This window comes from Pavona decussata, unplaced genomic scaffold, assembly GCF_977016875.1.
Source record: "Pavona decussata unplaced genomic scaffold, jaPavDecu1.1 SCAFFOLD_229, whole genome shotgun sequence".
In the NCBI taxonomy this organism is placed as follows: Eukaryota; Metazoa; Cnidaria; class Anthozoa; order Scleractinia; family Agariciidae; genus Pavona; species Pavona decussata.
In genome coordinates, this window is record NW_028145634.1 from 585,001 (window position 1) to 597,500 (window position 12,500).

Genomic DNA, 12,500 nt, shown 5'->3' on the forward strand with positions numbered 1-12,500 from the left:
CGGGAGCTCTTTTCAGAGCTCACAGAATCCCCGATCAATCCTGCATTCCTACACATGTCAATATCGATTGGTTCGATGATCGAACTTACCTATGATCTCAAATGTCGGCAAACAACGAGGAATGAAAGCTGGTCGGATGCATGGCGCGCTTTTTTATGTTATATCTCTGGGTAGCTTCTAACAACTTAATAGATGGCAATAAAAGGCAAGTCTTTTATACATTTTGATCTCAATAAACGGATCGAAATTTGAATATTTTTTTTTTCACAAACAAAACTTGTTTCCACGTTAGTCACCAATTTGCCGTCGTTCGGGATTTTACAATTTTTTCTGGCCTTAAATTCTTTTCGCTAAGTGAAACGCAGCCAGAAGTGTATTTTTTCACCTACTATGAATACTACACATTAAATGCAACAGGAACTGGTGTTGCTCGGCTCAAGCGGAGTTCTTAGATTATTGTTCTTTTACCGCTTGCGGCGCATGAATAGATTTTTTTATCCCGACTGCTATTGTCAATTTTATCTCACCTTCGCACATCTAAAACTTTGATTGACAGCACCTATTTCAACGAAGCGAACACGACGCGAGCCCGAAACAACGAAGCCAGTTACCTGTTACTCCCGTGGGAACAACTCACCATCTTTATGCCTCATTTTGCAAATTTTGGCACCGTAAGTACGTGTCGCGAAAGACAATAGAATTGTTGGCGATGGATGTGACGATGATGATTCAGCCTTTGGTTCTTGATGAGGACCTTGATGAATAGACCAGATTAATATTTTGTGAGTTTTAAACGCAAAATTCCAGGACATCAGATTTACAATATTCGCTATAAGTTAACATGCAACTGAATCTCACACAGGGTATGGTTGTTTAAAGTATGGCCAAAAAAATTAAGGATATCTTCTTATCCTGAGGCATTTCAAGAAATGGCGACAGCTGTGATCTAGGGATAGAAAACTGCTTTTCTGGTCTCAGGAACGCCAAAAACAACGTTTCAGGGGGTGCAATCTCAAAAATTACCCCGGGGAAGCGAGCCCCGGTCCCTTGCTAGCTAGCAGCTCTCGCCTTCAGCGCTCGCTTCACGCCCCACGGCATAAGGCTCCCCGTCCGGTGCTGTTCAGGATAGATCCCGTACTGTCTAATACTACCGAAAGCCCTGGAAGATCAAGATTCAATCAAAATTCACTAGTTTTCACACGCCGGAAAAAATCCCAGGGCCCACCCAGTTGTTCGAAAGCCGATTAACGCTAATCCCCGATTAAAAACCAAGGCTCTTATTTCGCTCGTTAAAAAATGTTTTTAAAAACCAAGTTTGGGCTAATGGTAAAGAAAAGTCGTAAGTCATAACTTACAGACACAAATCTTTGAGAGAATCTTATTGATTCCTCGCGAAGCGAGGTTAATAAATTTGTCGGGCCGAAGGCCGCGCTCGGGAGCTAAGCCGTGCGAATTCGAGCCGAACATATATTTGTATGTTTATATATTTCCGTGAAGGTGTCCGTGCTGTTGCCTGGCAACAGTGCGCAAACAAAGTATGAATGACGTCAGACTGTCTGGCGTCGTCTGAAAAAAATTTGCATACATCGGAAAAAATATGCGTGCATGATCAAATTTCAACGGCAATGTTTATCAATATTCACTGGATACAGAACTATCTCTCCAGAATATTTTCCCTTTCTTTTAGAAATCTTTTTTGTGAAAGATTGCATTGAAGAAATTACACGTTTGTGGCCGCGGTAAAATAATTTTCCGTGGGAAATAAATTCATCGAACACGACAGCGCTGCACGCCGGTTGTACATTACGTCGCGTCAGAAATAGATTTTCAACCGCAAACTAGCCTGTGGAACTACGAAAAGACCATGCTCATAAAAAAAATCCTATGCCCCTTTTAATCTCCTCATTTGATGCTACAGGACGAGTAAAGAGGGTTTTCCACCCAGCCCCAGCTTCGCGAGGTTTTGCGAGTCACGTATTTCTAGTTAGTAATTAAAATTGAGTCAAAGTTCACTTTGATACGGGATTAAGTTAATCGGCCTTTGAATAACTGGGCCCATGCAGATCATTGGCGGTTTCGTTATTTTCCGACCGTCCCATGTTTTCCCTATTTATGAAAACGAGCTGACGACTAAGGGTGCGTGCGATTAACCCTATTCCGGAATAGGAATACATACGATGATGACAAGAAATCCCTCATAAAAGGTTTTAGGCTCTTAAAATTCTCATGTAACGGAGATAGTTTGCAGAATTGGCCTCCCAAATTTCTTAAAAAGGGAAATTTAACAGCTATTCCGCTTATTCTTATTACGGATTAAGGTCAATCGAACGCAACCCAAATCTTCCGATCGTCTGTGATAGTAGGAATGAATCGGAAAAGTAGAAAGTATGTCTATTCTACAGACGCGTTTCAGATTTTTTTTGTTAGTGGTGAGTGATTATTCCTAACGTAAGCGTGGTTTTCATATGTCAGGAAAATCCCATATGATCCGGGTGATTTGGTTGTTTCCCGACCACCCTAGATGTTCCCGATATTGGACAAAGTTGTCGGTGACTATCGGAGATGACAAAAACCGATGACGCTCTATTGGACACTTAACTAACCTGGTATCGAGTTAAAGATATATCGGTGATGTTCCCAGACAGTCAAAATTCCAGTTTTCTTGTATCGGAAATGACCGCCGGCCATCACAGCGTAGAGAAAATAGAAACGCTCACGATTTTCCCAATTGATCCCCAACCGTGTAGGGCACTTAAACCTATAGTGCGAATTTACCCGACTGGGACGTCGGAATACAGTGAAATACTTTATCGTCTGGGATTTTCCCGAAATGTGAAGAAAAAATAAATAAGGACGATCAAGCTCCCGTGAGTAATATTTATGTTTGATGTTTCTTACGTGTTAGGCGGCACTTTTGATAGTTCAGCCGTCAGCAAAGAGGGAAGGATTCGCCACTATCCCGGATGTAACGTGGGACGATGTCGGCGCACTGAAGGATGTCAGGGAAGAACTCAGCATGGCAATACTGGTAACGTTCAACAATAATTTATTTGGGTGCTATTTTACTTAGTCCTTGTTTTTAAAAACTCACAACTTGTAGCAAATTTGTTGATTCGCTTCTGTCACAGAATATTTTTTTGCTGAAAAAAGAAAATCACCGATAATCAATTAGTGTGGGGAGACTGGCACGAGTAAGGGATTGTGGGGTTGTTTGGGGAGATGGGCCTCGAAAGGACATACCATGATTCAATGTAAGAAGTTCCTTGTTTTTCTTAGGTATAAAAAATCGAATGAAACACCCCGGCGTGCGTGAAAATTGTCATCCTCGAGGAGGCGCGACATTTACATTTGTGTCTTACTCCCGCGCGTCGCTTGTCCTCGCGGGCGATATTCTTCGCGCGCGCGTGTTTCTCGTTGGTTTCCCTAATTAGTCAACTTAGGCTAAAAATATAGAAATTGAGTGTCGTAAAACCAAATCCAAAGTAATTACTCTGGCCAATCGCAACAGATGTAAACAACACAACGAACCAATCAGAATTCAAAGCAAATACATGTAACCGGCGCCAAGCGCGGGAAAACGCGTGCGGCCAAAACACGATTAGTTTTGGTTTGGATTCCCATTGGTTGAAAAAGTGGCGCAAGTTTCGTTAACCAATCACAGAGTGTAGTAATGTAAAACCAAAGCAAACGTTAATTACTTTGGACACTCAATTGAAAACTGCTGTATTATTACGTTAACGTTATTATCATAACAGTTCCGCGTTCCTTGAAGCGATCTCACAACCCTCACTCTTGCCAAAGTCCTCATAGTTTTTATGTCCGCACAGAGAAATAGCAGTGAATATTATCACACGAGAAGTAGGTCTTTGTATGGTCGTGACTGTTAAATGGTTTGTCCAATCAGGCTCCAGTGAAGTATCCTGAGGAGTTCCAAGCTTTCGGCCTGACTCATCCTCCAGGCATTCTATTGGCTGGACCTCCAGGATGCGGCAAAACTCTCCTGGCCAAGGTATGTTGTGAAAGAATATTGCTTGTGATATGCTGTTCAAAGAAATGTCTTTTTACCTTGAATATTAAGCGTTTCTAGAGTTTCTGCTACCTCGGCTGTGTCCAATTCAGGCAGATAAGTGTTTTTCATGTGTCATCAAATCAGTTTGCGATAGTGTATAGTATATTTTGAGTAAAAATGAGCAGGGTTTCAAACTGCATAAACCAGACGCTTTCTAAATAACGTCCATTACCGACATACGGATCAAAGTTTATTCTGTAAATGAATAGATAATGACTAATAAATCAATACTACCACTTTTTTTCAGGCGATAGCTAATGAATCAGGCATAAACTTCATCTCAGTCAAAGGACCTGAACTGCTTAACATGGTAAGTTTAAAATTTCAATAATATTTGTTAAGAAATTAATGCAAATATGTGAAACATATTTTGAACTGCGAATGAAAGAACAAATAGAAGAAAGATCCTCGCAGTTAGTACTCAACTTGAGCAGTTTTTAAAAGAAAGCCTGAAAAAACTTTCAGGCTTGAACGGGATTCGAACCCATGGCCTCTGCGATGCCGGTGCAGTGCTCTACCAACTGAGCTGAACTGAATCCCGGCGTTTGTAACCTGACAAGTGTTTTTCCGTGTCTGTCGACTTGTAACCATGAATTTACTTTGCGTTCTGATTAATTCATTACTTACTGCATCAGACCTTACCAATTCTACGATTTTTGTTTTGCCTCGCCTTTATCTCTCTAAAGTGCCTTATTTTGTTTTCACGGCATTTGTAAAGCTCACACCGCATTTCCATGTTGTGTCGGGTACCGATAGATGCCAACATTAACAGTCATTCATAAATTTCGTTCGCTGACAGTTTGTATTAGTACTGTTGGAGAATGGATCTGGAGAATGACTACACATTTTGATAAGTTTTTCTTTTCCCAAGTTCTTTTGTAGCCTTGTTCAGTGACCATTAGCTTACTGTGTTGTGAATTTCAGTATGTAGGCGAGAGCGAGCGAGCAGTCAGACAGGTTTTCCAGAGAGCAAGGAATTCCTCTCCTTGTGTGATCTTCTTTGATGAGTTGGACGCCCTTTGCCCCAGGAGGTCGGACAGTTCCGAGGTAACATAAACTGGCTTTTCTTGTACAAGAAATGAGCAGTATAATACATATGATCCGTTTTGTCGGCTCACGGCCTTTTCGCGCTAACTTAAAACTTTATCCAAATCACGCCGCAAGAAAATGTTACAAATCTTAGAAAACCAAGTATTTCTTTAAAATAAACAGCCGCTTCGGCCTTATGCGCCTACTGGCGCGCGGAGAATTGATGATGATGATGATGATGATGATGATGACGACGACGACGGCGGCGGTCGTGGTGGCCGCTAAATCCTCCTTAGGAATTAAGTTTTGCCAGCTAAATAAGGTTATCTAGGGTAATAGGGAAAAGCACGGAACAAGTTTGTTAAGCAGTCCATGTTTTAGAAAGCAAAACAAACATACCTTGACCATACATGTATTTTCCAGCGAGGGAGAAGGAACTAAGATAATGAACTCTTATGTTTCGCCCTTGGTCGTATAATTTCTAGGCCTGGAAGGCGGTTGTTTGGGTTGTCACGCAACGGTGAAGCATTGCGTCACGCCGGGACCCGATGACGACTGCATAAGCCGAGAGAACACAGCACGTTTTAACGAGTTTCACTGTATTCTTTGTCAATAACTGTGCGTAGCCTCTCTGAGAGTTGTCATTTTCCTTTCTCTCAAGTCCAGCGTTAGTGTTCGAGTTGTGAATCAGCTGCTGACTGAGATGGATGGACTGGAGGCGAGGAAGCAAGTATTTATCATGGGAGCTACCAACAGACCAGGTGAATTAAAAAGCACAATGAATGTTGTGCCGCTAGCGTTAATGACACAAATGATAGCCTCGTAGCTCAGTCGGTACAGCAACGGACGATCAAATTCGGAGGTCGTTGGTTCGATTCCCGGAGAGGTCAAAGGTCTTTTTTCTTTGCCTCATTCGGTCACCCATTTTCTTACCAGGGCTAACGCCCAGAAGGAATTTCATGGGTTCACTTTAGCACTTTAACATACACTAGAGAATTGATTCTCTGGTCCATCATTTGCATTAAAAGCCCTTAGTTTTCAGTTTTCTCTGCTCTTTTTTTCTTCTTATTCCTCCTCTTCTTTTTTTTTTTTTATTTTTTATTTATTTATTTATTTTTTTTTGCTTGATTAATGGTGCGCGTAAGTTGGCACGCCCTACCCTAACACGGACAAGAAGCAGAAGACAGTTTTACTGCACGTGAAAATCCACGAAAGCGCTTTCTGCTTGGGCTAAATTCATGTCAACTTTTTAGAGATGAACACAGCTTTAGTTACCATGACAACACCCCTAATGACTCTTGCTGGAGAAATTCGAAGGTTCTTCGGCGACCTCTGCTAGCAAGGAACGAAGCTTTTATCTCGTTTTGGGGAAAATGAAAGAATTTGCCTAAACAGAGCCAATCACTGCGCCGACCGGTGCCAAGTGCGGAAAAGTGTATCAAGTGCGGGAAAGCAGAAGGTGTCAATAGTTAGTCTGAAATCTCCGCCAGCAGTGGAAAGCGCGGGAAAGCATGCAACCGGTGCAAAGCGCGGGAAATCATGCAACCGGTGGAAAGCGCGGGAAAAGGGGAAAGGGAAAGAACAATGAAAAACAAATATGCAGCTGTGGTTTAAAAACAAAAATGGGTTCATTTTCCGTAGCAGAAAACAACAAAAGCTAATTGCTTGATCTTATATTTTCTTTTTCAGATATCATTGACCCTGCGGTCCTGAGACCTGGTCGTCTCGACAAAGTGCTGTATGTTGGTTTGCCGAACGTGGAAGACAGAGAGGACATTTTAAGAACGCTTACCAAAGTGCGTACAAGCTTTCGTTAAAAAGTACTTTCAAAAAAGTAACTATAGTGTAAATCGCAGTCAGGTAGTAATTTTTATAGAGTTAGTTCAACCGCAAAAATGACATGAAAATTGCAGGTTCAAAATAACGGGATGTATATCCCCGGAAAACTAAGACCTGATTTTAAGGCGTTTCCGCTCATCTTACAACCTTCAGATGTATCGTCGTGATATAAGATTTTAGTTTTCACGGGGTTGTATTTGTAGTTAGAATATCACCAATCTTGCAAGAGAGTTATTTGTAGCCTTTGTGAAGTTACTTTCTCTCCACTACACCAGTCCAGTAGGCCAGCTAATCATGAAAACAAACAAGCAAGCAAGAAATTAGTCCAGATGAAATCAGAGGTTCAAGTTGGAATGTTTTTGGAATGTTTCCTCTCTTGGTATTGTTTTTTCTTTTGCTCAACCCGGAACTGTTTTTGAAAATTTTTTCTATGTTTGTTCATGATTCAGAACATTTTGTTCTTATATTGCGGTCAGTACAGAACTCTTTTGAGGTCATGAAATGATCAGTTTTCCGTTCCCGTTGATTCATTTTAGGACGGCAAAAAACCTCTTCTATTGCCAGATGTCAGCATCAAGGGGATTGCAAATGATGAAAGATGTGAAGGATTATCGTAAGTGTATTTTGCTGCTTACTAAAGATGAGCTATCCGTATATATATATATATTCGAAGTCAGAAGAGGAAATTTTTAACAGCTGCATTGGATGACCACATAATTACAATCTGTTAGAGCGGAATTTAGTTGAGTGTCTCCTTTGCTTTGGGTTTGCTATGGTACGTTCCGTGATTGGTTGGCAAAACTCGCGCCTCTTTCTTAACCAATGGGAAGCAAAACCCAAACCAACCGTAACTTGGTCGCACGCGTTTTCCCGCGCTTAGCGCCGGTTACATGTCTTTGCTTCGAATTCTGATTGGTCCATTGTGTTGTTTACGTTTGTTGTGATTGGTCCAGAGTAATAACTTTGGTTTTGGTTTTACAACGCTGGAATGAAAACCGCTCTAATTACAGCAGCAATTTACAGGCAGAGTATGATGCAAAGCAGTCATTTCTTTCTCTGAAAACTCACGGAGGGAGACGCGAATAGCCGAGAGCTTGGATTCTAACGAGCAGGCAGTGTACGACAGTCTCAAGCAATAGTTACAACATGAGTGCTTTCCATTTGTATGGAAAAAACGGTGAAAATTTTCCGCCAAATGGAACAGTACAATTATCGAGCGCTTTCCATTTTCCAGTGGAAAAAAAACCAGTTGTTCCGTTGGGGAATCAAATAGAATGATTCTTTCCACTGGCAATTTTGGGAAATAAACCGCGTATCTCACCAAGGAGTAACATATTAGTGTGATGAGGCAAACGGTTCAGTGATATTCCGGTCATTTCGGTAAAAACGAGAAAAGAGAAATACGTCTGAAGTTATTCCTTTATTCCGAAAAATTTCCAGTAGGAGGGACTGCTCCATTTGCTGTCCTACCAGAACGACTGGTTTTTCCATTCAAAAGGAAAACGCTCTATGTCAATGGGTCTTACTCTCCATTTTCTCGCTTGCTCCGGGCCTTTTGTTGAAAGAGCTCGTGTTCGTAACGACCAATTTAGCCTGCGCGGCAGACGCTTGAGTAATTTTTGGACGCGTTTTCGTTGGGGAATGCGCAAGAGAGGCTCAACTTACACAATTGCCTGTCTAGCACCAACGCAAAAAATACTGACTGTTTTGCAGTCTAGTGTAGAGGGTGTTAAAAGTCTTTATTCTGCAGGGTTTGCGGTTGAACTGAGGTTTCACAGCTGTACGTTTGCGGCAAGACTGTATCATGACTGCAGTTAAATTAACTGATTTGGTTGGGGAACAAGTGCAGTTATGTCCAGAAATTCACCTAACCCTGAATTTGGATACTTTATACAAGACAGACCTATTTGTCATTTTCATGACTTCATGTTTGACAGAATTATTTGTGTTTTAATAAGAATTAAGGTTAGGGGACACCTTGTGATGTCTATTATGCAGTTCATGCGTCTCATTAGCGTGCATTCTGGACATATTCTCACTATCTAAATAACCACGAAACTAGCCTGCGCGTAACGCTGGCATGTGTGTAACGCCTCGGTGTTTTAAAGTCAATGCCACTCGTGTCTCGTGGGACTTCATCTGCCTATTTAAGCAAACTATAGAGTGTGTGCACGGCGGCCATGTTGGAGGACTAAAACAAAAGAAGATGTTTGCATAAAAATAGAATATATTTCTCAAAGGAAAATCATTGTATTGTTTCGGTCCTCCAACATGGCCGTCGTGCACACACTCTATTCCTGCTCTTTGGTCCTTCTCGCCAAGTTACGCCGTTCTGGGATTTCAGAATGTTTTTTGTTTTTTGTCTTGTTTTGTTTTGTTTTGTTTTTTGCTGTTGTTGTTGTTGTTGTTGTTGTTGTTGTTTTTGTTTTACCCACCCACCTCCCCTTCGGCGACGCATCCTACCTTTCCTCTCTCGGTCTTACGACCCTCTATCTTCCGTATCTTTACAAAATCTCGCCTCCCATAACTTAATTCAGGAAAGACAATGAGTGGTTGTAATGACAGTGAAAGTGGTGTACAATTCCAGTCGGAGAGGGTACTAATGATGCATTCCGGCTACTATTTAGGGGCGCTGATCTAGCGGCCTTGGTGCGTGAAGCCAGCATGGCGGCTCTACGTGAATGCATCAACGTACGATCCACTAGTCACGTGACAGTTGACAATAACCTGCCTTTGATGGAAAGTCCCGTGGGGGTGGGAGTGAGGCACTTTGCTACAGCCTTCCAGAAAGTGAAACCGTCCGTTAGCAAGAAGGTACGATTTTACAGATTTTAAGTTATCGGACTTCAACGAAGCTGAACGTTACTATTGCATAAACAGTTTTAACCGTTTTGAGCCCATCAGCGATCAGCATCAAATTTCTCCTTGTAATATCAATGCTTATTCAACCCTTGAGGTCAAGAGAATTAAGGATATGATCGCCCAAGGTGAAGTTTCTTGATATTTTAATAATTTCTCCCCGGTTCTTTTATAAGAAAAGTATAGCGACAAGATAGGAGAATTTGTTCTTTGATATCAATGGTTAAACGGTTAAGTCCGAATAGTGAGCAGCATCGGATTTCTCCTTACTTGATCAAACGTGTAGGTGAAGAGAATGGAGGAGATGATCACAAATGTCGTGATGTTCAAACAAATTCTCCCAACTTGTGCCATAAGAACTGTGTGGAGAAAAGCGAGGCGAATATGGATTTTGATTCTGGGGCTTAATAGAGCGTAATAAAGCAAAAATGTTGTCAGTCAACAATGTGTTCTAACGTAGTTTCAGGGCTCACTATATAAATCACATACAACACACAATTCCTCGATTCGCTCTGACGAAGCGCTAACGCTCGAAACGTCAGCACTCAAATCTCTTTACGGTGGCAAAATCACCTTATCAACTCTGTTGATAAAACAAAATATTCGTTTCCACATCCCCATTGACGCAGCACCACAGTTTCTTTGCAAACCGGCTAATCCTCTTATCTATTTACTTTTGGGTTTGTTTGTTTGTTTGTTTGTTTGTTTGTTTTTCTTATATCTCCTGTAATAAACGTTGACTGCTTGTTGCCGACAACACCAGCGACTGACTTTATTAAACACTGCATTGACATTTTAAGTGACGACAAACAACAGATCAGTGGTCTTTTTATAAAAGTGACAGTTTTCTGGCTGATCTTTTGATATCACTCACCAAAATCTCTACTTTTTACGCGTTTGAAAACAGGATCAAGCTTTGTATGGTAAAATGAAGAATTTGACTCCTACGTGAAGTTCAAGTTATATGGGATTGCCCAACTGATTTAACTTCAATCGATCCAGTTGGCAAGCTCCAATAAACCTGATGATGAAACCATGGACAATGTGTTCCCATTCCCCTCTCTGTCGGACTGCAACTACACAGATGCGAGGTCCAGTCTTCTCTCGGAGCATTATTGGCCAGAAGAGGCTGTAGAGAGTCTGTACCCTGAACGTTCTTGGTCCGATGTCTTAAGACGTTTGATGGACGAAACGTGTACAATTTTTGGTTCCTTTGAAATCTAATCGTTACATTGGCCGTCTGTTTATCGGTTGGCAGCAAAAGTTTTTTCTGCAATAGAAGAAATTGGATGGTTTGTTTTTAGGACTTAAAATTAGGATAAAACTAGAAAGATGTATTTTATAAGTCAGTGACAATCTGTCGACTCCTTTATGGAAAACTCGATTTTTTTTTTCTTTCAGTATGCCTATGTCACTGATTGACTGAGATAATACATCTTTTAAAAAATATGTCATTCGTTTGTGGTATTTATTTATATTTTAGTCAAATCCTCAATTTTGAAAAAAAAAAATACCAGAAAAACACTTAACGAAGAGACCAGCAAAAATACTTAAAAATTAAATAGTGAAATATGAAAGAGCGGGAAAGTTATCATTGAAAAAATAAATCCTTCTTAACAAGTATGTCTTGTGTCTTGTCAGTTCTCAGTTCTCAGCCCGCTAAGCCGCAATCCCAGCATCGGTAATAGCAACGTGGATTTTTGTTGTGTTCAAGCACCCCCGCGAGGTGGGGGGGGGGGGTACTCAAAAAAGGTTTATACGGGGGTTCAAACCCTTTCCCTTTCATACACCCTTTTGACAGAAAAGGTAACCCTATCATATACCTGCAGTAGAAAAACTGCATCTCGTTCGAGATATTCTGAAGGCTCTTTTAAATACCTAAATGACAGTTTTCCCTACCCTTTTCTATACTAAGGCTTTTAAAATCCCTACCTCTTTATACACCTCCAGCCTGTAATAAGTACCCTTTTCGGGCAGACCCTCCCCGTATAGTCCATTATTTGAAGTACCCCCCCCCCCCCCCATTCCGGAGGGAGAGAGTAGGGTGAACCTTGCAGCCGAAAAAATTCGACCAACTTGGTGAACCACTCGTAACCAGGCCGTTCCTGGTTCATCGGTGTAAAGGAGGTTGCCAATGGTTAGGAGTCTGGGTTAACTGGCACAGGTAATAGGCCATTTCCGAATTGCTTTGAACCTCTTTATGAAAGCGAGGCTAAGTGCAAAGTTTTTTTATTATGAAAATTAGTTTTCATTCATATGCAAACAAAACTGATCTCCATATGAAGAGGATTGCAATTAGCCTGGCTTTCATAGTGAGGTTCACAGCAACTCGGAAATGGCCTATTTATCTTGAATGATGCCTGTACACTGTTGATCACACAGCAGTTTTCTTCGCGCCACTCCCTCTATCTGAACGTCTTGAACAGGCTAATAAATGTACTGTCCATTGGCTTTCTCAACTTACCTACTCTGCGTTTGGATGCATCCGCTGTGCAGGGTGAGTGCAGTAGCAACAAACGAGACTTGCGCCGACAGTTTCACCCAATTTGACTAAACCTTCATTTCAAATACACAATTGTTGTGATTAGACATTTCAAAAAGACGACACAACGCTTAAATTTGGAAGACATGTTCCGGATAATTCAGTATTCAGGGATGTTTACAAGTTTTTGTAACTATATATGAAGCAGATAACAAGGAAGTG

The 12,500-nt window shown here is 41.2% G+C and overlaps 1 protein-coding gene across 2 annotated transcripts in view; it reads left to right on the plus strand.

Moving 5' to 3' along the window:
* Positions 1–11,237, plus strand: part of LOC146458754 (nuclear valosin-containing protein-like) — a 34,370-nt gene extending 23,133 nt beyond the window's left edge. The window contains exons 15-23 of one of the 2 annotated variants that reach the window (XM_085090353.1): positions 2,906–3,028; positions 3,905–4,009; positions 4,317–4,379; positions 4,994–5,116; positions 5,760–5,859; positions 6,788–6,894; positions 7,474–7,550; positions 9,565–9,751; positions 10,704–11,237. In XM_085090353.1, coding sequence (XP_084946479.1) covers positions 2,906–3,028; positions 3,905–4,009; positions 4,317–4,379; positions 4,994–5,116; positions 5,760–5,859; positions 6,788–6,894; positions 7,474–7,550; positions 9,565–9,751; positions 10,704–10,748 — 930 coding nt within the window. In that variant the 3' untranslated portion in view covers positions 10,749–11,237. Of the gene's footprint in view, positions 1–2,905; positions 3,029–3,904; positions 4,010–4,316; positions 4,380–4,993; positions 5,117–5,759; positions 5,860–6,787; positions 6,895–7,473; positions 7,551–9,564; positions 9,752–10,703 lie in introns of those variants that run through there. The other variant, XR_014858136.1, reaches the window with a different exon arrangement.
* The last annotated feature ends 1,263 nt before the right edge of the window (positions 11,238–12,500 follow it).